The 26,723-nt window shown below is 38.4% G+C and overlaps 1 protein-coding gene across 1 annotated transcript; it reads left to right on the top strand.

Annotated features, from left to right (window-relative positions):
• Positions 1 to 9,467: 9,467 nt before the first annotated feature.
• On the top strand, positions 9,468 to 26,620 carry rasal3 (RAS protein activator like 3). The gene is made up of 17 exons (XM_088343195.1): positions 9,468 to 9,616; positions 10,750 to 10,805; positions 10,891 to 10,976; positions 11,665 to 11,794; positions 13,143 to 13,241; positions 13,318 to 13,983; positions 15,260 to 15,404; positions 15,477 to 15,621; positions 15,700 to 15,936; positions 17,549 to 17,750; positions 19,421 to 19,512; positions 19,580 to 19,693; positions 21,571 to 21,730; positions 22,480 to 22,587; positions 22,664 to 22,854; positions 26,097 to 26,181; positions 26,292 to 26,620. The coding sequence occupies exons 1-17, from the start codon at positions 9,574 to 9,576 to the stop codon at positions 26,370 to 26,372; spliced, it is 2,640 nt and encodes an 879-aa protein (XP_088199321.1). The 5' UTR covers positions 9,468 to 9,573; the 3' UTR covers positions 26,373 to 26,620.
• Positions 26,621 to 26,723: the final 103 nt, after the last annotated feature.

Here is a 26,723-nt window from a genome sequence, read left to right on the forward strand (position 1 = left end):
GAATATTACGAAAAAAAGCATCATTTTAGGATTGCATTGTATTGTAACAGTTTTGCTTTGTGCTATACATTTGCGTTTTAATGCAATAGTCAAATCAAGTCAAGTCACATTTATTTGTATAGCCCTTAATCACAAGATGTCTCAAAGGACTGCACAGGTTACAATTACACCATCCCCTGATGCAATATTTTATTTCGTTTCATTTTATTATTTTGTTAACACATAATCAGGGCAATAAATATGAAAAGTTGTTTTTAGGATTGTGGACAGCAAAGCTGAACCAGGGTTCACTCGAGGGAATTCATTGGGGATAGGCGATATTGGGAATTTTAGCATTGATTCAATCCAAGTAAATACATGGTAGTATCAATCGATACCAATGATACCGCTAATTTTTGTTAGGAAATAATAGCGTTGAATAATTGTGCCCGTCCCCTTGAGTTTGTTAATAATTACGATAACACAGCCAAATTTTAGGGACTAAAATTTTTTAGATTTAATAGCTACAATTTCAACTTTTATTAAATAAAAAAATAAATAGAAATAATTCTATTACAACTGTTTTGGATAAAAAACTAAGAGAGTAAATAAAGAAGCAGCAATGTAACGAAAATACAAATATAACAATGTCAACATGCCAACTATACCTTCCATTGCACAATATTTTGAAGAAAAAAAAAATAAAGTCAGAAAGTGCAAATTGTCAGAAGAATAAAATCTATAAACCTTTAACTGTATTGAAAAAATACTTTGACTGCAACAACTATTTTAGTGTGACGCATTCTAAAAATCTGTCTGAAAATCTCCTTCATGTTTTTTTAAATCAAAAGGAAGTTAAGCTGCATGTATACGATTTGTTTTTCCACAGTTGTTCTAGTTAGATTAACAATTTTACTTGTTTGACTTATTCCCTCAATTTTATAAAGATTTTCTTATTCAATAGTAAAATTATTCAAAAAATATATGAAATAGAAATTGAACACTAACAACCATCTTGAAAGTTGAATTAAACAGAAATTGTTCTTTTTTGCATGCTTTATTTAATATATTAATTATATAAAAATAAAAAAACAGTCCTTGCTTCCTTTTCGTGTACAAGGTAATGTAATTTCTCCCAAAAATTTATGAATATACATTTTTGTTCAGGTGGTATACTTTTATTTCCAAGTTTACTTTCACACCACATATAAGTTGAATGGACAGGTAATTTTATATGAGGTAGTCATGACAGTAAATAAATCAAACTAAACAAACCTAAAAGGACAAGAATAAAATAAATTACAAGCCAGTAAGTGTGACGGTTGCCATGGCGCCCAATTAGCCCAGCCCGTGTGGCGCTTGCTGCGGCTCATTGACAGATTGGCTTCCCTTCTATTTAAGCTCAGTGGTCTCACTCATCGTTTGTCAGTCCGTGAACGAACCTCTGCACACGCAAGACGTGGGTTTTGACTCTGTCCGGTTTCCTGCTTGTATATCCTGTCCGGTATTGTTCCCGTCATTTTGTCCTGTTAAATATTGATATCCAGTTTTGTTCCCTCCCAGTTTGTCCTGTTTAATTTCGATATCCAGTTTTGATTTAAATCCTGTCCGTCCCGTCCTGTCCGGTATCGACCCCATCTCTCCGATATTTGCTTGGGCAATTGGTATCGATCTTGTCGGCCTCTGACTTCCTGTCATTCCATGCCAGACTGCTGCCTTACGTCTTCCGCCCAATGTTCGCCATATCACTGGCGTTTGGGTTAACGTGCATGATTGTCCCATTTCCCATAAAATAAAAGCTTGTGTGAGAAACGTCACGCATTTGGGTTCTCCTACTGTTCTGGTTCTTGACTGATAGAGGTTAAAACAATTAATTAATTGATGAAATGTGGCAGTGCAGAAATCAGACTGAACATAGGAAGTGGTTTTCAGTGTCTGTTTAACCAACACATAGAAAATGTAGCCTGAGAAGGATACTCATGTTAACAATAAAAATCGTAATACTCATGTGCATTATTACCAACAGCTCGTCAAAAAGCTCAAATTAGTATAGTACTTCCAACTCAAAATAGACATATTTAGTTTAATTTAAAACAACAAAGAGAGCATGGTAAATGGTAAAGCTAGTTTATTAGTTACATAATATATGTGTGATAATGTATCCTCTTTAGTAAGCGTATTATTTTATCCCTCAAAATCTGTGTGGCTAACAGGATTAGTTGGAGGAAAGATATTGAAACCTACACATCACATACAATAATAGTATTGGGCTTTTTAAAACATAAATACGAAATAAAATGTGGTGACAAAAAGGACTTATAAAGGGTGCAAGAAATAAATCTTTTTGAAAATGGGCGACCTGTATTAAGTAAAGATGTTTGGCAAACCGAGTGAGTGTGAGGAAATAAGCGGTTAGGCACAGCATTGTAGTGAACAGAGACAAACCCGAGAAGGGCTTGTGTTATGTGGACTGGAAACAGGAAATGATGAAAATATGCAGAAAGAACCAGAAGGTTTAAGTGTACCACATACACAAATACAAGCAAGCTAAACGTGAGTTGGATGGGAAGATAGGCAGCTGTAAAATCTGCAGACGTTTATTATAATCTTTTGCACAGGAAAAAAGGATCATAGTTTGATTCTAAACATGGACATGGGGCAAAATGAAGAAGAGCCTGCACTTCACCCAGCAGAACAAAAATCATCAGAGAAGAAGGATCCATCTGATCATCTCGAGGGACAAACTGCTCGGTTTATTGACCCTCTCAGCTCATACGAATGCAAAGAAACCTCAAAGCACCCTGACCCAGCTGAAGCTAGATCTGCCTTTGTGGCATCAAGTCCGGGAAGAAGTAAGGACAACAAATGGAACAAGATGCAATTGTGGCACAAGGCCTTGAGTGAGGAAGAAAAACCAACCAAAACACAATCTAAAGGGAAGAATCCGTTCAGGAGGGCCCTTTCTTTGCCTCCTGTGTATTTTTTGGCTTCGCTGACTCACTCTGCAGACTCAACTCAAAAAGAGTCGGTGTCAACCCCGGCTGCGGAAGCCGGTTGGGAGCCTGAACAAAGACAGGGAGGGACACGATTCCAAAAGTACTGGAGGTCTGTGTCCAAGAAACTCAAAAGGCCCAGGCTTTACAGTCGGGACAGCACCCATACATTGTTGCAAGGTGAGTTAAAGTCCCTTCATTAGTTTTCTATGTACAAATTGTAATCATGCAAAAAAACATTATGGGTTAACATTCATATCTGTCATGTCTGGCGCGGTTGCCATGGCGCCCAGCTGATTCCAGCCGGGTGGCGCCGGATTCTGGCCCGGTTGCCTCGGCGCCCAGTTGGCCCCGCCCATGAACACCAGCTGAGACGTATTTGACTGATTGCTTCTTAGAGTACTTAAACGCGTTTTTTGAACTGTGCTTTGCTGGATCGTTTGTTATACTTGTTAAACTTTGGTGAGACTTCTGTGAGATTTCTGCAAGTTCTGTTTAATTCTGAGAAATGCCTAGTCTGTAAATCTGCCCGCGTTTGATCCTGTTTTGATTTTGGTCTGGTCCGTTTGTTTTTTGACAACTTTTCTAATCCACTCCTGCGACCATCGATCCCCGGGTCGATTGTGCACCCTCCTCATTTAGTGATTTTCCCTGCGGGGATGAATAAAGTATCTATCTATCTATCTATCTATCTATCTATCTATCTATCTATCTATCTATCTATCTATCTATCTATCTATCTATCTATCTATCTATCTGTCTCTGTCTCTGTCTCTGTCTCTGTCTCTGTCTCTGTCTCTGTCTCTGTCTCTGTCTCTCTCTTTCTCTCTCTCTCTCTCTCTCTCTCTCTCTCTCTCTCTCTCTCTCTCTCTCTCTCTCTCTCTCTCTCTCTCCTCCCCCAATAAATTGTGAGTACATCTACGCGAATGTGTCCTTATTTCCTGTTTCCCGCTCCGCTCTGTGACAATATCTGTGTTATATCTACTGACCAATTGTGAAAAATTTAGAAAAAGTTCTCATTGTGGTGGGCAATTCCAGGGAATATGTAAATAGCAACATTTGTAAATCAAACAAGTGCTGATTTGAGATCAGTTGTCCAGGTGGAAGAGTGACATGGCTCAGTTAAATATTTTTAAGCAAAGTAACCCCTGAACCAGTACAAAATATTTGTGGTCCAAAACAAGAAAATACTAAAGTATGTATTAATAAATTAGTTGATCAATGAACTAATTAAAATTATTGGCAGTTTGATAAACATTGTGAACCTAATTTGTATTGTAGTCAAACATTTCTGAAATAAAAATAGGTTAAAAACAACGGGCATGAATTAGTTCCAAATACCTTTAGGAATATTACCTTGGAAATGTTTTCTGCCTTTTTATCCTTACATTATTTTTCTTTTCCTCTTTTAAGTGTTCATAACGTGTTTATCATGGAGTGCCATGTCTAATCGCATTGCAAACAATGTTCAGTATGTTTTTATCAATCACAAATAAAGACAAATCAATACAATATAGAACAGATCAATCAAAAGTAATTGAATAACTTCCTTTGGAATCACGGACCCGGTCATGCCATATGACAGGTTGGGATGAACTATTTGAACTATGAAGATACTAATTTGTTTAAGAATACTGTGATTGAATTTAATAGCTTAGTGTGGTGCTTCTTAAATGGGGGTATGTGTGCACCCTGGGATACGGGAAGGAACTCCACAGTGTGTCGACTCCACGTGAAATTTCCGAAAGAATTACCAGGAGATGAGCAGAAATATCACCCCATTTCCTGAGGGACCCAGAATTCCAATCAGGGAAGTGTGATTGAGACGTTGGGCCAGGGTTTCCATGGAGCGGGCAAAGGCAGCATTATTTAGTGAACAATTTGGATTGATAGCTCCTGGTGTACAACAGCAGTGTTTTGACTGGTCATGTATCACCATGAGTCTGATAGTTTCATGGCGGTCGGATCGTTCAGTTATGTTGGTCGGATATGGACCCAAAAGCAGACACAAGGAGCTCAGTCAATGACGTGAGTTTATGAGTTGCAGAGGGGACATCAAAAGATGCTTTGCACATGGAAGGAGAGATAAAATGGCCAAATAACAGTCCTGAAAAGGGTTAAGGCTAGAAGAGTCAATAATAACAGCCCAGAAATAACTTACTGCTAAAAGAGTTCAAGAGCTTTAGGTTTGTTTTTTGGTAAGAGGAAGAAACCCCAGAGCAAACAATAGGGAGCCCAGGTTCGACAGTGGAAGCCAATCAATCCAACAGCCTCTTCTGTCAGTCAATGTACAGTACAATACAATGAGTACCATAAGTACAGTACAATATACCAGTGTTTTTTTAACCCTTTTTGAACCAAGGTACACTTTTATTTATAAAAAAGTTCCGGGGCACTCCGTCCGTCGAAAATGTTTGAAAATGAAGTTTTGTCAAATATTTAACTGTACTACCTCATAAGCGGATAATTAGTATATAAAAAGAAGAAAATAATACTTTATGTTTTTATTTTTTACAGTGCAATCTTAATTCGCTTTGTTAAACAAATTAAGTTAATAGATGTACTGTGCTACCTCATGAGAAGATTATTAGTAAATAAAAAGTATATAAAAATGTACTCCCACCTACTGATATGGATGACTATTACAGTTCCTCGTCTGAAGATAGCAAAAATACTGAGTCCTGGCGTGATTTTTTGGAAAGATGAAATTAGGCAAATTCCAGCGGCACACTAGACAAGGTCTCACGGCACACTAGTGTGCCCCGGCACACTGGTTGAAATATACACTGCGATATACAAATGTCACGGTTGCCATGGCGCCCAATTGGCCCCGCCTGTGTGGCGCCAACTGCGGCTCATTAACAGATTGGCTTTCTGTCTTTTTAAGCTCAGTGCGCTCTCTCTTACTTGGTCAGTCCGTCAACGAACCTCTGCCCCGCAAGACGTGGGTTCTGACCCGGTCCTGTTTCCCGGTTGGTATTTCCAGTCCGGTATTGCTCCCGTCTATTGTTGTCCTGTTTAATATCGATTTCCAGTTTCGTTCCCGTCTATTTTTGTCCTGTTTATTATTCTCTCAAGTTTTTGTTCCCGTCTTGGTTGTCCAGTTTATTTTCGATATCCTGTTTCATTATCAATCCTGTCTGTCCCGTCCTGTCCGGTATCGACCCCATCTGTCCGATATCTACTTGGGCAGTTTGTATCGATCTCGTCGGCCTCTGGCTTCCTATCATTTCATGCCAGACTACTGCTTAACGTGCATGAGTCCCCATTTCCCGTAAAATAAAAGGCTTGTGTGAGAACGTCACACGTTTGGGTCCTGATCCAGTTCTGGTTCATGACAACAATAAAGTACAATCAAACCGCTTTATTCCAGTTGCGAATATCATAGCGTATTATGGAATGCTGGATGCCTGCCACATATGCACTACATAGACAGTGACGTTATGGAAGACACAGTGCTTAAAAATTACAAAGACGAAGGGGTAGAATAACAACATTGAACACAGATAAAACATATGCATGTGCAGTATTGAACAAACATTTTTAAAACACAAGAAATGCACCTTTGGGTGAGCCGGAACATTTTATTTGTAACCTCAAAAATACAGTGTTTTGTTAGTGAAAATCACTCCTCCCCCATGCACTGCGTTAAAAGACTAGATTTGTAGTCGGAATGTACCCATATTAAAGTATAAATCTCCATCATGAGAGTGTTGTCTTCTCCAATTTTGTTCCAAATATTTCACTCTTGTACTTTTTTACAATGGAGTTGTTCAAATGAGCTTTACCTGACAAATGGTAATTTTATCCCAATTGCAAGAATAGCTTAGATAACAAACTCTCAGCTTATGGTCCCCCAGTTGTACTTGTTCTACTGTTTTCGAGTCAAAGGCTCACAGACGGAAGATTGAAGAAAAACACTACGGTGACTGTATCATTTGTGATTAACTGGCAATTTAAAACAACCGAAGGCTCCAAACAGGTTAAGCAGCTGTCTTGTTCACCTTTTCGGTAGAAATGGACACTGGAGAAATGCCACAGGAAGTGTGTGGCTCTCTGTGTATAGTAAGGAGACACAGCGTCCCTTTCCGCTTTCAAATGGGAGTGGCTAAGTGTAATAAGGATATGATAAGGTCCAGTTTTTTGGGGGGATTTTAGGACTGCTTCATATTTTTTGGTGTGTCTTTTTATTTGGGCATAGCACAAAAAGATAACACCAACCACTAATTAACAAAATGAAACCATTTAATATTTGCACAAAAGCAGCTGTAACAATACAATGATATATTACATGTGCCCAAAGAGGGTAAGCTGAAGCAGAAGCTTTAAACTGCCTACCCCTATTTGTTGTGTTCTTTTTTTTCAGGAAAAGCATATTCAAAATTAAACAGAACCGTTCAACAGGACAGGAAAATTATAGAAAAAGGAATTGCATTTCAGACTTGCAACTATACCGCTAGCAAGTCCTATAACGTATAATACCTAAAGGAACTATTCATTTACTAATCCTCTTTAACATATGTATTTAAAAATGTATGGTATACACTGCTTTTAATCAGTAGAAATTAGTAAAAAAATATATTTCATAATCATTTCATGAAAGAATATCTTTACGGGTAGCATTTTAAAAAAAGTTTGTAGCTTCAGTAGTCGAATAACATTTTCTACATCTCTGTAATATGTATTTCCCAAAATCTCTATGCAATACTTAAATGAGGCAAAATTATTGAAATGTACACTATATGATGGGTTTTGGGGTCAAATATATATCTCTGTCTACTCACCACTACAATGTTTTTTTTTTTTTTTTTTTTTTTTTTTGCAAATTTGGATTGTATACTATTTATATTTGATACCCGACTAATATCATGGCTAAATATCACTCAGAGAAATGTATACTCTTTATTTTCTTACTACTTGAACATGACCAATGTTTATTTGAATTCCAGTGCCTTTTCCGGATCTCCCAAAAACCATTATTGACACGGTTAAGAATAATTTGTTTTTATCAAACCACTCCTTGACTTTGTTAAGTTTTCTGCCGGTAATTCCTGTATACTGTATTCGTAACTAACCCCTTTTTGTCAAGAAATATAATATATTTTAATTCCTATGATACGATACACAAGTCATTTATATAATTTTAAAACAATAAAGGTCCTAAAACAGACCTTTGAGGGACTTCACAGCTAATTGTCAGGACCAGAACGGAAACAGGACCGACTTGCGTGACAATTACCACAAGTTTTATTGAAAGAGAGAAGATACGGGGCGGAATACTGGTCGGTAACCGGGACTAGGAGAGCAAGACGTGGTCTGGGTCGGAAACGAGTCGTAAGCCAGAACGGGAGAATAGACGTAGTCAGGAACAAAACGGGGTCGTAAGCCGGGACGGGAGAGCAGACGTGGTCAGGATCCAAACAGGTCATAGCCGGAGACAAAGGGGATAAAAAACGGGACAGGCGAGAGTCAGGGTCAAATAAGGCTAGCCTGGTATACACGAAGATTCCCAGACGGACTGACAAAAGGAGAGTGACAGGACTGGGTTTAAATAGCAGGGAAGCCAATCTGTCAACAAGCCGTAGATGGCGCCACACAGGCGGGGCCAATTGGGCTCCATGGCAACCGTGACACTAATGCTTATCAGGCAAATAGATGTAGCCAATGTGTATGTGTTGACATCTATTTCAGAGATTCATCCAGTGAATGTTGTGTTTTCTATCGGCCCAGTATTGCAGTACCTCCGGGAACGGTGCATTCGCAATGATCGCAGCAAGGCTTTAGGGCTAGGACCTTAGCTTGGCCTTTTGGCTGAGAGTAAGAGTCCCGGCTCCTTGGCTTTGTAGCGTTTTATGAACTGACCGATAACGGATAATGAATAACGAAGATAGAACAATAACCCTTAAAAACCCCAAACCCCATCAAAATAAATGAATACTTTTAAGGTGTATCAGTGCATTTTGCTTAATTCTTTACTTGTCTGCTGACTGTGTTCGGGCACACTATAGGTGAGCTGGAGTCTCTTTCCACAGACCAGGTCCAACCCCAGGAGGTTACCTTATGGAACATTAGCAACTGCGTTCTTCAAGATGGGTTGATTATCATTTGCACCAACGAAGAAGTAACATCATCGCCTGCACACAATCTTGTTTTTGTTGTAAATACAAATCCTTACCTGCTTTGCTTTCCCGCCCAATTCACAGCCCAAAATTTCGAACCAAGACAGCTGTTTTTCCAAATTCAGTATGCAAAACCTTGTGGACATCGACACAGGTGAATATATAAATGTTACTAATAGAATATTATATAGTGTTACCTTACTGACGTCAGAAAAAGCAAGGAGTGTTTCAGACAGCCACAGAGGAAGTAGCCAAACCTTTTTTTTAGAGTAGATGCCAAATTACTTCCTGTTTTGAGAGGGGTTGAAGATAGCATCACCAGTTGTTCTTGGCCCAGTAAAAGCAGAGGGCATACTTGACTTTTTATTGAAGATAAGTAGGTTAGCATTCCAATTGACCGGCTTGTTTAGAAACCAACAACTTCCTAAGAGAAGGACTGTTTCATGGGGAAATATTGACGAAAAAAAGCCTTTCTGTACTAAATGATGGGATTCAAACGATGGATTGTATGTGGTGGGACGTTCGGTAAGTGGCAAGATTGAGTGTATAGTATAAGATAATTTAGTTAATGCCTTAACAACAGTGGTTTGTGCACAAAACAAATGCATTTTTTAGGTTATTTGGATGAATTCTGAGGCTGCATTTAATGCATGTAAAAAAAAAAATCAGTATTATTCCTTGCATTACCAAGATAACATAGTTATCCCATTAGCAGCAGATTTAGCAAATTTTAGGTATTAACTGTATTTTTCTCATTTTCCTCTATTTCTGTCATGCTTTTCTTATAATTAGTTACTGTATCTTATTTTATGTGTGCTTAAGACCATGTGTGTTAAGACTGTTTTATGTACTTGACATTGGCTATAAAACGTAACTAAACTGCAATTATTTCTTTCATGTCCTCAATCTGCAAGGATGACAGGAGTTGCTGACTTGTGTGGTAACTGACACTTTCAGCCACTAAGCAAAAGATGAAAAGCAATGTTACTATAAATTATCTTGTGAGAAGCTAGGTTTGGAACGGTTCATGTTAAAAGAAAAATGAAAAGAAGTTCTTGTTCATGTAGTCAAAGGTTAAAAACTGTTTATCATAGTGCTGCGTTATCACAAGACTGTTGTTGCAGGAGAAAAACATGTCGCCATGACTATAATATCAAGTTTGGATTAAAATTGACTGGGCGAGGCAAGCATAATTCAGCACGCCTGTATAGTTCGGCGTCCCTTCCGAGAGTGTATTGGTCATCAGACGTGAAATGCAACGGGTGAAGCTCATGTCACGATTAAGTAATACAACTGAGAGAAAAAAAGAAAGCTCAAAAAGTGTGTGCCGTTGGCAAAGCGAAACATAATTAAGTATTTCATAAAATTTAAGAAATATATAAGCTTATGTAAGACTCTTTGTAAATAATGGCTATACAAACAATTGTGACTTGACAGACTTGAGGCTATGTAGTGCGGTCTGTATTGTGGAATATATTTGAAATGTCAACTTTACTCCATAGAAAACTGTAAATGAGTTGTGCTAAATTTGTTGTGGCCATGGACATTTTAGAGAGCTTTGAAACCTAACCCAGAAATCCAATTGTCTAAACTAGATGCATGGATTTATTAAGACCTAAACATATTAACTTGTATCTTTCTTGCATATATTTGTTCAGAATGTAGTCCTGACAACGTGAGCCCTCGACCAAAGAAAGAAGATGGCGGTGTGCGAGTGAGTGTGAAATGGGTAACTTAAATGGCTACCTATGTGGTTAGATGTTTTAAATGCCTTTGAAATGTTACATTTCACCATGAAGGCACTGATTAAGCGACGACTTGAGAGCAAGACCAGGAGGAATAGCAACACTCAAATGAACCTCGTGGGGATAAACAAAGGATGCAGGTAGATGAAATCCTTATAATAAGTCACGAGGACATGCAAAGACGCACACGTACACGATTTTATTCTTACCTTTTAAAAGTTTTGATTTAATGGCTCAGTTTATTCTAGATGGAGGGGCAGAATTTTATTTCAAAATTCTTTCAAGGTGTTATTTCCAGTTTTTTTTTTAAATCTTTTGTCGGACACTGCTAATAGCAATATTGCTTCAATCTATTTAGAAAGAATCTTTTATTAATGGTTTTATCAAAAATGTGACATGATATCACATTCATTCTGTTTATGGGGACAGGAAGTCATACTGAAAGACCACAAAATTCTGTTCCGGACATACAGGTATATAGAGTATTTTCAATATTGTTGAGCTTGGAAATATTTTCTTTTTTTTTAAATTTCCTGGTTATGTCCATATGGAAAGAGATGTTTTTATATGAATTACATTTCCCCCTTCTAGATTTGGTTTTATTCATGGATTTTCATCCATCCGTTTTGTTGTTGTTGTTGAAACTGTTGCCTTTTTTGTTCCCTTCAATATTATGTAGTTTGCTGACCACATTGTATTTTTGCTGTATTTTTGTCTTCACAAACTCTCAACACATTCAAGAGAATGTTTGAAATTAATGTTTGAGTCAAGCTTGTTAAAACATAAATGCTTTGCTTTTTCAAATATTTTAATCTGTTTTTATTTAAGGCATTACGGATCCAAAGAGTCTGTGTCAATTTCAGTTAATCCAGTTGGAAGTCTGGATCTAAATTCAGATGCCAGTACTGTGATCAGACCAGTCCACAGCTCCATTTTAGGAGAGAAATACTGTTTTGAGGTACGTGAATTACACTTTGTTGTATGTATTGTTTATTTTATGAAAAAAAATATTAGTGTATCAGATTAAGCTGTCTTGCCTTAAATTAGTGGGGTTAAGCCATAAGGGTATCAACAATGTCGAAATTCAAATGTCCTCACAATTTTTCACCAGTGAGCCAGTAATTGGGTCAAACAGGAAAGAAGTCCTTCCTGCTCTGAAAACTTGTGTAAGATTTTCAAGGGACATGTATGTGAAACGGAGAAAATTTACATGCGGCCGCCTTCCTGATCATCTCCAATAGCATCCAAATCCCTGAGCTTTGACCCTGTTTCACTGCATATATCCCAAATCTCTTCACAGAGGAGTTGAAGCTTTTCATGAATAAAAAAAAACAAAACAAAATAAATTCAGAGCTAGATAGGTGGAGCTCTTTGATGTATCCGACTGCTGTGTAAAAGCCGCTAGCAAATTATATACATATTCAGGGTCATTTTTTTGTAGAGAAATAACCCTAAAGAAATAAGTGTCCTCAGCAAAATGAAGAGCTGATTTATAATTTATCAAGCTATAACACCCACATTAAAAAACCTCAAGCTTCGTAACATCTCATTTGCATTTAGGTTTCCTGCAATATTGTTCGAGTGACCTGCTTTTTTCATTAAACCAGGGATCATTGATTTCTAGCCTAGATTTATGCTGTAGGGGCATCACATTAAGCAAAACAGCCATAAAGTAATTCTTAGAGTACCAATAGGACCAAAGTACAAGGGGAAAAAAGCAGCTGCTATCGGTAGAAATTCCAGTAGAGCAGATGTTGTAGCAGGACAAATATTGTGGCGGCTAAGACCCTTGCTTTTCTTATTAAAAACATATTTAAATAGCACTTCAAATTTAACAAAATAAGGATCAGAAATAGCATTAGTATATGGCAACAACAACTCATTTAAGGATACATTTCTCAGGTTAGAACAGGGTTTAAAGTGTTTCCATCTTTATGAATTTATATATCAATAATTAAATTGAAACCAGATGTATAAACAAGTGACAGAAGTGTGACAGCAAGCAAATCAGATGTAGAATTTATGTGGACTTTAAAGTCATCCGTAATTACTATTTTGTCTGCATATGCAATGACGCGCCATATATAAACTTATAAATTTAGGGAAGGAGGAGCATCATTTAACAGTAAAAACTCCTTTTGTTTGCTCTAAGGTCTCACAAAGACCAATCAAATCAAGCACAAGTACTCTTGCAGTACAAACAGTTAATTTGTTGTCGTCATTTAGACAAAATTGGGCAATTTTCTGTGGCACACCAGACAAGATCTCACAGCGAACTGAGGTTGAAACATATATTGCATTTATAGGTCATAAACTCAGATAACACGCATTGCTTTGGCTGTTCCTCAACTGCTGAGCGTGATCGCTGGATTGAAGACCTAAGGAGGGCTGCCCAGCCCAATAAGGTGATCTATTTGGAAAAAGTATTAACCAGTCATTAAAGAAAATGCTCAGAAACTTATACTGTAATACGGTCCACAGGATAACATTGAGCGCTCAGAGAACTCCCTAAATCTTTGGGTTAAAGAAGCAAAGGATCTACCACCCAAACGACGTTACTACTGCGAGATACACTTGGATGGGACTCTCTTTGCTCGAACAACCACTCGCCTTGTCTGCAAGTTTTCCGGTCAGGCTGGGGAAAGTTCTGACAGCGCTTCTGGGAGTATGAGTGGCAACGTGGGTGGCCCAGGAGGGTGTCAATTATTCTGGGGAGAGTTCTTTGAGCTCGACAACCTTCCCTGCATCTCAGAAATCACCCTGCACATTTTTCGCGAAGAAGATCCCAGAAAAAAGCGCAGCTCCAGAGATGAGTTCTGTCTGCACCAAATTGGTAGTGTGAATATGAATTTAGCGGATATCCAAGGAAGGACCTATCAGGAGAAGTGGTATCCCATCATCCCTTACAAAGTCTCTGGGACAGGTGCCACAAAAGAGAATCTGGGGCCACAGGCTTCCCTCCGCATTAAGGCCCGTTTCCAGAATCTTCAGGTCCTTCCGATGGAGAAATACAAAGAGTTTGCTGAATATGTTACCATGAATTATGTAGAAATGTGCAAAAGCTTAGAGCCACTCCTGAATGTTATACAAAAGGAAGAGCTGGCTGGAGCGCTCGTGCATGTGCTGCAGAGCATCGGGAAAGCAAAGGTACTTTTTTTGCTACATTTTAACCATTTTAAATACAGTGCAACTTATAATTGTTTTATTTTGTGGTGGGACAGAGGAAACCAGAGAACTGCTCTATTCCACAACGCTTGCGCTCCAAATACAAAAAAATATGCATGGAAACATTTATGACACCCTTTTAGAGGGTTAACAACTCTTTATTGAATATTTACACAATATTTCAGATTTATCAAGAATAAAGTCCGGATTGGATAAATATGAATTGAACAGTAGTGAAAGTTAACTATTAAAATCCCAACACTTCTCTTTCTGTATTATTGCCATCAATGTCAGGTCGCTTAAGTTTTCTTTAGTCCTCGGTGACAAGCAAATGCAATTTGGTCCCGTACCACGGCAAACACCAATGGCAACACAAAGATATCTTCCACGTTTGTGTTACAATCTGCTACTTTTCTCCACAGTATGGTTGCCCTGCTGCTTTTCTAAAATATCAGTCTCATATTTTATCCGAGGCAACCTTCATTCGTGTTTTGTTTCAGTGCAGTAGTAAATATGTGCTCATATTTGTAATCGCCATCATGCTTGTGGTCCACTCTCAATATTTTAAGAGGACCATGAAATGCAGCCAAACAGCCTATGATCTACTTGTGCGTTGTAACAATGGTGCAATTAAAAGTATTGCAACAACCTCAAATTAGATCGATCTAATTCTAAAACTAGACCTACTGCAGTGTGGAGCACCAAACATTGAGGAGAAAAATAGTCAAGTGAGAAAACAATGAAATGAGAGAAATTATACTTATAAATTAGAAATTATTGAATTTACTGAGTGATTTCTGAGAGAGGAACATCAATCTCCAAACACAAACCAAACCTGTCAACTGATACCTTTACACTGTATTGTATATGTTTTTTGATCATTTTAAATTGTGTACGCCGTAAAACTAATTTTGTACGGGTAAAATAATTAGATAGATAGATATGCCAATCTTATCGGCTCTAATCTGAATTGTCTCGGTCACTGGTAGCAGATGACATCGTTATTGTGGATTGCTAAAAAACACTAGCAAACGTTATCCTCAATCAAGCATTTATTCGGTAAATACAATGAACTTGTTTACACAAATTATCTTTGTTCAATGCCACACAGTCTGTCTTGCTATGCGTAAATAGGTGCCGTGTTTGTTTGTACAGTTTTCTTATCGTTTAATAAGGGGAATTGCAATCATTATTAAGTGACGCAATTGGCTGAACTTGAAAGGTATAAAAAACTAATGTAATTGTCATCATGTTTCAGGAGTTTCTTGTCGATTTGGCCTCCGCCGAAATTGAACGACTTGGAGAGAAGGAGGCACTTATTTTCAGAGAGAACACCATCGCTACTAAAGCCATTGATGAATATATGAAGCTAGTTGGACAAAAATACCTAATCAACACACTTGGTAAATAATATGAAATGGATTTAACTCTTCATCATAAATTCTTTCTTAGTGCGCTTTTTTCCTAAATTTCAGGCGACTTTATTATCCGCCTGTATGCGATGGGGAATAATTGTGAAGTCGACCCCCGCAAATGTCATGCTTCTGAATTATCCAGCAATCAGAGGCACTTGAGGGAAGTGTGTGATGAAGTGGTGCAAAAAATTATTGACCTCCATGGGTGAGACAACAAAGCCCACATGACGAAAAAGGTTTATTGTACTTTATAACATCTTTAAAACCATTTGATTGTTTTTAGACACTTTCCTGAAGAGCTGAACAAGATTTTCTCCAGTTGGACACAACTGTGTGAAAACCAAGGAAGGCCCGAGATTGGACAACGTCTTATCTCTTCTTCTCTCTTCCTTCGGTTTTTGTGTTCGGCTATCCTCAGTCCGTCTCTTTTTGGTTTGATACAACCGTACCCGGAGCCAAACACTCTTCGCACACTCACCCTGATTGCTAAAGTCATTCAGAACTTAGCCAACTTCACTCTGTGAGTTGCCTTATTTTTAATGCCTTTAAAAAAAATTATCACGCCGCCCATAAAATAGCTTAAAGGGACATTGTGTATTATTTGGAGCAGGGGTGGGCAAACTTTAAGTACTATTAAACATTAAGTTAAAAAATATGAAAAGGGCCAGGAGGGGATTAAAAAAGTGTTTTTTTTGTAGCTAACATTACAGTTTTGAATATGATATCTCGGATATACACTACCATTCAAAAGTTTGTGGTCGCTTAGAAATATCGAAATAATTGTGAGAAACACACTGTTTTCCTAAATGAAAATAGCGTATTACTCATAAGGAATAGACCCCATACATTGTTAACGAGGTAAATTACTATTTAAGCTGCAAATGTATTTTTTAGAATGCAATATCTAAATAGATGTTCTAAAACCCCCCCTTTTTTTTTGCTAAATGTGTTAAAAGGCTAATGGATGATTAGAAAACATTTGTGTAATTATGTTATCACAGCTGAAAAAGATTTAGCTGGATAGACAAGCTATACAACTGACCTTCCTTGAGTTAGTCCAGTATCTGGTGCAACACATTTGTGGATGTGATTCAACTTTCAGAAAGGCCAGGAAAAAAAATTCATGTGAAACTTGACAGTCTGCTCTTGTTCTAAGAAATGAAGGCTGTTCCATTCCTGAAATTGCCAGAAAACTGAAGAACTTCTACAACGGTGTTCACTACTCCCTTCAGCGAACTATACTAACAGAGTAGAAAAACAAGTGGGAGGTACAACCAAAACAAAGGACAAGTACAGCTGAGTCTCTGAGAAATATACTCAACTAGCAGCTTGGTTAAACAGCAACCGAAAAACACCAGTGTCAACATCTACGGTGAAGAGGCAACTCTGAGGTGCAAGGTGGTGGAGAAAAAGCAATATCTGAGACTGGCCAACAAAAGAAACATTAATACGGGCAAAATAATACAGATATCAAACAACTCATTTGATAAATAAAAGTGACTTTTTGATAAAAAACACTTAATTGCCTGGGTGACGCCAAACGGTAGTGTACATGAGGGGAAAGTATAGCTCGCGCCTATCACTATTTTGGGGTCACCAAATCAACAAATTTTCATTTTTAATACTTTTTTGTACCATTTTTTAACATATTTTCCTTATACTTTTAACATTTTCGTTGGGGGAATGAAAAAACCTCACTGAAGAAGCACCTCTTACTGGTAAAAATTAATAAATAATTAAACCATTTGGTAAGAAAACAGTTTTGCTTTGAGTCATATGAAAAAATACATAAATTATTTTATTAGTAAATGTATTTTTTAAATATTGTTGGTTGCAAATCTTTTACTTTATTTTGCATAACATGAGAGTGACTTAGAAGGTGCTTATATGCTAAAGGTACCCCTAAAAACAAAAAGCTTTGAGAAGGGTTGGGAAAACAATTAAAAGGAAAATGATGCGGTTTGGTCAGTTTCAGTCTCCTTAGTTTATATTCTTACTTGTAATTTGTAGACCTGGTTTTTGGTTGCACTACACCATACAGCGGAATCTAGTGGTCAAACATTACACAGTGTCCCTTTAATGTACATATTTTAGACAAGAGTTATTGAGTTCATGTCCTGTTTCTCTTTCAGGTTTGGAGAGAAGGAGGAGTACATGCTCTTTATGAATGACTTCTTGGAGCAACACTGGGACAGAATGAGGGGCTTTCTCCAAACAGTGTCTAATCCAAACACTGAGATTCAAATGAGTTCTTTTGATGGTTATGTAGATTTACCGCTCCGATTGGCCGTTCTACATGGCCTGCTGGTTGACATCATCTGCCTCAGGGCTCAGGTCGGAAGAAAAAAACCAGAATTGGTGCCTTCAACTCAATTGTATCACTGCTTAGGCTATAAAGCAGGGAACTTTTTTCGTGCTCAATTTGAACATCCAGGTTCAGTGAGACTTTATAGCAAGTAAAACAAAAATTGTGAAGTGGAGTTCCGTTGAGGGTTTTATTTCAATGAAAAAAAATAAAACAAAAACAGAATACATTCTGGATTTTAAAGAAGACAATGTGCGCTCACCAGAAAGCGTCAGAAAGCTGGCAGGGGGGGTGTTTTATAAGCCATGGGCGTGGTTTGAAAGAAGAGTCTATGAAAGTAGTGGAAGTTTACCGAATTACTTTTTTTAATCGTGTCCATATTAAACAGACTCATTGGAATTCACAAGTGATCTGGCAATATTCCTGCCGCAAACCAGATCACCCCAAAAAAAAGCAAAGAATGCAAGACGACTGGACGGGATATCAAGTGAACTCAACCAGGAGTAAAAACATCCCTCAAATGACATAGATAATCATAAAGTTTAGTAATTACAACTACATGAATAATTTGATGATAGTAATTGCAATGTCAAGATTAAATAATAAGAGATGTATAGATGTCACATTTTTTAGTAAATTATCTGCAATAAATTGAGATCAGACACACATTTATTTACAGTTTGGAAGCCAATGGTTCCATTATTTTTCTCATGACATTCCGATGGTAAACATAAAACCTTTTATATAACTTGCTTTCAGTGGCAAGTCACTAGCTAGCTTTGCTCTGTGCAACATTGGCAATTACTGCGAACCGGTTAATGTGACCCCTTTGTAGCTCTGTCGTGAATATATTAGGGTGATGTAAATTATGCGGCACGCTATTGCTCCAAAACAAGATGGGGAAGTAGAAAGAAAACGATCATATTCTTACTTACTTACTTACTTACTTACTTACTTACTTACTTACTTACTTACTTACTTACTTACTTACTTACTTACTTACTTACTTACTTACTTACTTACTTACTTACTCACTTACTCACTTACTCACATACTCACATACTCACATACTCACATACTCACTTACTTACTTACTTACTTACTCACTTACTTACTTACTCATTCACTCACTTACTTACTTACTTACTTACTTACTTACCTATGTCATGATTACTGATCCAGGGCACCTCTGGCTGCCCCGTTGGCGCCAACAGCCACGGGACCTGATTGGCTGTTGGACTCTTTTTAAACTCCCGTCTTCCGAAAGGAACCCGTCAGACCGTCTGCAAACCTATTCTCCCAGCTAGGCAAGCTTTTGTACTCTCTGACACTATCCTGTCCTGTTTCCTGCCTGATACCTGTTGCCGACCTCTTTTCTGGACCTGTTTCTGTTTTTGCTCCTCTGCCCCGGCCATCGACCTGTTTTTCTCGCTGCCAACGACTACCCTCGCTCGACACGGAAGTGCCACTTCCGTGTTTCTGCTATCTGCTACCCGTGACCGACGATCATCGGATCGTGGCTGCAAGCACTGTTCTCTTTCTTAATAAAAACCGAGTAAAACGAACGCAATTGCGTCCCGTCTCCGTTCCTGGTCCGTGACAACTTACCTATTTATTGATTCATTTATTCATTCATCATTTAATCAGGGAGTTTATTTGATTGCTTCACACATTAAAAAAGAGCTTTTATATTCTTCAGGAAACAATTGAGAAATTGCATCCTCTGCCTTCTATTCTCAACCAAATAACAGAATCACTTGGCCCCAAGATACAACACATCCCAGTTAGCAAGTACGTTGACAAAAAGATCTACTGTTTATTGTTGGTGTAGCTAAGTAATTGAACTTTTTTCTTAAAGATCAAGGAAACAAGCCAAGCCCATGTACGTTCCTCCAAAAGACTTGGGCAAATTTAGCCCACACCAATCATCACTTCAGCATCTACCTCAGGAATCCAAGAGCTTCAAAGATGGGTAAGTGGTTTATTTTTCAGTTTGAAAGCTTTTTCGTTGGCTGGATATTTTCATCCCTTTAATAAAGAAAACATGTAAGTCCTTGGTTGGATGTTTTTGTTTTGGGAGAGGGAACACTTTTGTAGTGTGGGACATTGATGCTACTTAGGCCAGGGTAAATATTTAAATGTTTCAATCAAAAAGATCCTCTGTTGGGAGGATTTGACAGATTACATTGACAGGTCAGTTAGGCCAGTATTTTTCAACCACAATAGAGTGCCATAGGACATTGTCTTGAATTGCTCAAAGGCATGCCATTGTTTAGAGGTGGTTTTGAAGCACAGTGCAGAAACAGATTAGTGCAATAACTTAGTCTTTTATTCGTACAGGGAAGTCAGGTAGCGAGGCAATAATCGTCCAAGATGCAGGCAATGGGTCGATGTTTCAGGAAACCAAATAAAAGAAGGTGACAATCCAAGGGGTTTGTCAGGCGGCACTTGTGATCTGGAAGGGTTTGGTACACTGAAATGACAAAATGCTGGGACAAAAACATTTGGCACATGACAGGGGTGGCAACAAACTAGATAGATAGATAGATAGATAGATAGATACTTTATTCATCCCCGAAGGGAAATTCACTTTTCCAGCAGCATCCCTAAGCTGAGAACAATCGAAAATAACTGAGAACAATCGAAAATAACACGGGAGCTGCTGGAGTGGCTGCCATTCGTGACGGCGCCGGAGAAACGATTCAATTTGAATCATGTACAAACAAACAAACAATTGAATCATGTACAAGAAACAAACAAACAATTGAATCATGTACAACAAACAAACAAAATATTTATGTTTCAATAAGTGGAGTGTTAATAAAATGGGGGGAAAATAATTTCTGATACTGATATAACCAGGTAAAACTAATTTAAAGTTACCTGTCCAAATGAATGTTGTGCCATCTCACCTTTCCCACTCTCTCTGCTCGCTCCTGAAACTTTATCAAATAGTCCAAAATTTTACCTCATCTTCTCCGCTCACCTCGTCGTCCTCTTCTCCTTCCACTTCGCACTACAGAGACTTTTTAGCTGAGCCATCTCTTATGACACCATCCCCTGATCTAGACCAAACTAAACTAGCACAGAGCCAAGGGAACAGAGTGTTTGAATAGTGACGAGGAGGGGTAGTGATAGTTATATGAGGACAAGTGACCGCAACTGTGAGGAGGGAAGTTGAACCTGTAAGTGGGTGACCAAAAAGGTCAGGTAGAGAGAGATAGGAGAAAGCAATAGAAGAAGGAGGGGAGGGGGGATGATTAGTGAGGAAACTTAAAAAGACACAGGAACCTGGGTGCATGACATCGAACTGCAAAGATATAATAACATACATTATTTAAACTACCACATACTTTTATAGATTTCAATTACATATTTTTGTATAACCCCGCGACCCTACTGAGGATAAGCGGTGCAGCTAATGAGATGAGATGAGATGAGATTTTTGTATAATTCAAAAAACTGAAACCTGTAAAAAAGACTGTTCAATTGGCAATATATTTTTCACTTGTTTAAGGTGTTTTTGTCATCTTATTGAAAAAAAAGATGAGAAATTATAGCAAAATTGGTTGAAGATTTCATATTTAAATGACAGAATTTCATTCTGTCATTTTAGAAAATGTTTTCTTAAAAAACGAGAAAAGAGTGCTTCAAATTAATGTTGAAACATTTTAAGAATGCTTAAAGATTTCTTTTTATAGAAAAAATGGGCGTCTTGCCTCAAAAAATGTGTAAAAACACGTTAGACATTCAATAATCAATATATATACATATATATATGTAAATATATATATATATATATATATATATATATATATATATATATATATATATATGTTTATTTTGCAGCGATATTAAAGCTCGGAGAAGGAAGCCTGTCACCAGAACTCAAAGTGCTCCGCACAGGCACCTTGAAAAAACATTGAAAAGACAAACCAGTTCTGAAGCTCTGCCAACAGCTGAAAAAGATTTGGAAATGAAGCAACCCCTCATCTCATCACCCAAAACTGTGAGTGCAAAAAAAAAAAAAAAAGAATAAACGCCAGGCAGATATGAGCGACCCTATCACTAATAATTATGTTTCTATGTGTGTAGTACAGTGGTCAGAAAACATATGGAGCTCATTCAAGCCTTTTTCAAATAAGAAAGGGATTCATACATAAAAGTTACTCATTTAATATTTATTCTCAACATTTTTACAGACTTGCAATACATGCTTGTATTGTGTTTGTTTTTCTACAATAACCAGATTTGGATATATTTCCCTCCCTTTTTTTTCTCAGTTTCCAAGCATTTCTTAGAAAGGTCCGGGAGCCACCAAGGCTGGGATTTAAATGCACTGAGGGCCAAAACTCCAACCATTCTGTAGCGAATATGGGTGGTAAATAAATCATTCAAACACATTTTTTTGGACCAATTGAATTAAAGAGCCGAGTTTTATCTTTTCAAAATTCAAAACATGCAAACTCCACACAGGAAGGTTTGATCTCAGAACTGTGCCGCACACGCGCTAACCACTGTGCCGCCGTGCTGCCCCGTGTTTGCATATAAGAATAATCTTTTAAATAAATGTTTGCATCTATTACGAAATAAGCAAATGTACAAAAGCGCATATTCTTCCACTTCTGAGAACTGAGCTCCTGAAAATGTCTGACGATCACAGTGTATTTTTGACTCCTAGAAAATGACATTTTACCTTCTAACTAAAATTTAATCAATCAATCAAAGTTATTCCAGCAATGTAATATTTACTTTCAGCGTGAAGAAATGAAACCATGTGCACCAGTTCCCTGGATCAAAGACATCCAAAAGAGGAAGCAAAGAGGGTTTCAGGTTGAGCAGGGGGATCTCCGCTTTCTGGAAAGGGTATGTCCTACCTGCCCTCCAATAATCGATATTCAAATTGGGCAACTATTTACAAATTTTACGTAACTCAAAACAGCATGCCAAGGAACTCTCTGAGCTTCGGCTGGGAATAGACCAAGTAACTCAGCGGGAGCTGGAAATGGCAAAACGTTTGGAGAACTTCATAAACCAAAGTCAAGACCAGAATGCGATTTTGCAGGCCGAAATGAAGGATCTGCGGAATCTACTGGCGCAGCGAGAGGAACAGCTTGCTGAAGCCACTTTCAGGTAGAAAACTGTTAAATTTATAGTTCAGTACAGTGGTCGGCAACCACGGGGCCGCGGATAGGTGCCGGGCCGCAGAGCGTTTGGTACCGGGCCGCACAAATCGAAAAAGTTGCCCTTGCTTAATGCTTATGCATGCAATTTCATTTAGAACCAATAACAACCTTGATGTTTAAAACTTTACAGTGGTTAATTATTATATTTGAGCGATGGTTAAACAGTCGAGACATACTGCCCATCACATTTGCTCAACATGGATTGCAAAAGGGAATCAAGCCGAGGACGTGGCATTGAGAGCGTCATCAATGACATGGTATAAGGCTTTCGATTTATCTCGTCATCACAATATTTTTACTCGCGGTACCACGCTGTACAACGTTGTTTTCGCTAAACTCATTACCATAATGCTTCATTACAAAGCCACATTGTAGAACGGAATGAATTGGGCCCAAAACAACTTTGTACAATAATCGACCAATCGCGGGCGACTTCAAGATCAAAAAAGGCGAATCAATCTAACGCCTTTTACTGTGTCAACAGTGCTCTTATTGCGGCGATTGAGCCTTGATTCCCAATCACCTGCGCCTTCAACATAAAAAAGAAGGACACTGTAGTAACAGAAGTATTAACAGTATAATGAGGAGATAAAACCAAATGTATGTCATTTAGCTCCCTAGTGATAAGAGAGCTAATTAAGGCTTATTATTAGTTCTAATGCTGTTGGTGGGAGCAACACGGCGGATGAGTGGTTAGCACGTCCGCGGCACAGTGTGAGGTCATAGGTTCGAATCCAGTTACCAGCCATCCTGTGCAGAGTTTGCATGTTCTCCCCATGATTGCATAGGATTCCTGCGGGCACTTTGGTTTCCTCCCACATTCCCAAAAACATGCGTGACAGGTTAATTCCAAATTGTCCCTCGGTGTGACTAGGTGTGAATTGTCTGTCTTTGTGTGACCTGTGACTGTCTGGAGACCAGTTCAGGGTGTCCCCTGCCCACTGCCCGAAGACAGCTTGAATGGGCTCCGCTACCCTACTGAGGATAAGGGGTGCAGACTGATTGATTGATTGATGGATGGATGGAAGGATAGGTAGATGTTGTAGGTGGGCCGGCCGCAGAAATTATACCAGACAATAAATTAGTCCGTGGTGCAGAAATGGTTTAATAGACACTCAAAAGAAGGAGAGAAAATATCGAATAATTTGCAAAGAGAACAGGAGAGGACAGTACACAAATAACAGGGATACGAAAATTCCAAGCTGTTCTAAGGTGCTCCCATGAGCCCTTTTTTTAAATCAATAAATTTCTAGAATTAAAATTATGCACAGATTCTTGAAGTGGTATTCTCATTTGAAAAATATATTGCTTTGCTTAATTATTCAGCCAAATCTTTGGTTTTAAGCCATCCGTGGGGTCAAATATTTTGCCTTCCAATAATACTTTCTTTTTTCCAAACATGACATCGCAGTACCTCAGGCTACAACCCGCGTATCCCACAAAATCAATCCAGAAAATTAAGTTGCTAACTGGGTCCATTTCACAAACATTGTTTAGGGCCCGGTCACACAGCCTTTCACGGGCGCATCGAGGCTGAATCACGGCCAGAAATTTCTGCCCGTGAAGCAGACGCTGTCGGACGCTTTGAGATCGCGATACAGACGAGATACAGCCGTGCTTTACACGCGGCAAGAAATTCACACGCGGTTGGCCGCGCGAAAAAGTTTTGCGCTGCTCAAAACTTTAGACCACGGGTAACCGCGGGCGGCACACGAGATACACATGAGATAAAGACGCGGTACGAACATGCTAGGACGTGCTACGGCCGCGGCCAAGACGTGGTTACACGCGGGTAGGACGCGAAATTTTAGCGGGTAATCGCGGGTGGAGCACTGTCATAGCACGTTTGTTCTGCGCCTGTATCGCGGTGTTATCACGTGAGTTAGCGTGTGTAACGCGTGTGACGGTTAAACGCCTTTCTTTGCGTATATAAAGCGCGATTTGCCGAGCACACGTCAGTTGTGCTCGAGACAAAAGGGGTGAACATGGATCCCCGTCACCGTAGTGACCTCGTCTTAATCCATTTTTATTTCTTGACATTTCTTTTCATTTCATAACAAGATAATAAAAATGAAAAACTATTACAATAATAACATATTGGCTTCTTCTTCGGTGCCATAGCTTGAAATCTTTATCTTCACGGGACTGTGTCTTGAGCGGTTATGATTTCTACAGCCCGGCTCGGCAGCTTTTATGCCCGTGGTCCACACGCGTAAAGGACGTGGAACTGACGCGATGAGGAAGCGGAACAATCGCCGGCGTCTGTTTTGCGGGCATACCACGGATGAACAGCGGGTTGGCCAATTTTGCGCATTTTCTACCGCGGGCAACCACGGGAAAAAAAAAATCGCAAAATTTTACCCGCGATACAGACGCAAAAGACTGTGTGACCGGGCCCTTAGTAAGAACCCTGAGTGTTTTAACCCTAATATGAAAGAAATGCAGCCTTTTCTGTTTCACAAAGCAGGTAAACAAAGAACAAGGGGTAACTTACAGTTTCACAAAGAGAGCGAACTAGATTTTGACAAGTTACCATTGTAACAGTATCTTCAGAATTGACCTGTTCAGCATCAGGTTTTTCTTCGAAGAATGTCAAGTTTGTCTCTGTCTCTGCTCCTTTCAGATACAAAAATGAGTCCTGGTTTATCAGTAAACATTGTTAAATTAGCTAAAGGAAGGATATTGGTCAACAATGGAAAAAAAAACAGAGCTTTTAAAATAATTGATAAAAGGATAACTGTCAATGATAAAAAACAATCCAAAATTTCAACTGCGGTTTTACAACGCTCCAGTAAAGGTACAGTATATAAAGCAGGCTTCAAATATCACTTACACTCGATTGCCAAAATTTAGTTTTTATCTGTGTCAGAGTGGTGTCCAGGGTATCCTGCTATTGGAAAAACTTCTCGAAAAGTGTTCCAGCTCTAGCCTCTGATTCTACTAACAATACGTAAATTCAACAAAAACACAAAGGACAAAAGAGAAAAACTAGCATTTAATATATTTAAATATGTATCCAGAAAATGCATTTCATATTCTTTTCATGAAAATCGACCAAGAAGTGCATCATCGGTTTCAACCAAAATATTGTGGGTGGGGAAACCTTGCTGCATTCCTACTAACACTTAAAACAATTTCCAACTGATTGTAATAAAGAAGTCATAAATACAGGATTTGGCTGTTTGACAGGTTGGGTGTGATTGAGGAGGAGAGGGATGATGATGAGCGCAAGCTCAACATTGCAATTGCAGCAGCTCAGCGCATGAACATACTGGTAAGAATCTTTTTAACATGAGAGTGTGCCTGTATAAAAAACTAGTGTGTACCAACATGAGTGAGCTGATGACATATATTTTGAAATAATGACATCCCCCCCTCTCACAGGAGGAGCAGTTTGCAGGCGTGATGAACAACATCCACAAGCTCAATACATCATCCAACCATAAACAAGCTAATGGAAAGTAGTCTATTGTCAGGAAAGTGTTATTATCTGTAGTTTGGAGGGTTTTCCGGTGTTTTGTATCATGAACACCTTTATTACAATGATTATAACCATTATAGGCTTTGGAGACTTTTCAGTAGGTTGCGTGTTTTGAAAGAAAGATGAAAAGGCCTTGATATTTTTTTACCTTTTCTGTAGCGCATAAACCATATCTTTCGCAGTTGTAAAATGGTCTGAAATAAACATTTTGAGATTTTATCTTTTATTCAAAGTTGTGTGGTGAATTATTTGAGGTGTTCTTAAAAATGTTAAAAGTTAAATATTTTCTCTGTGGTGTAATGTTGGGCTGTAGTCTGTACAGCCCATGTAACAGA

This window comes from Urocampus carinirostris, chromosome 8, assembly GCF_059441175.1.
Source record: "Urocampus carinirostris isolate Australia breed hairy pipefish chromosome 8, RoL_Ucar_1.0, whole genome shotgun sequence".
Taxonomy (NCBI): Eukaryota; Metazoa; Chordata; class Actinopteri; order Syngnathiformes; family Syngnathidae; genus Urocampus; species Urocampus carinirostris.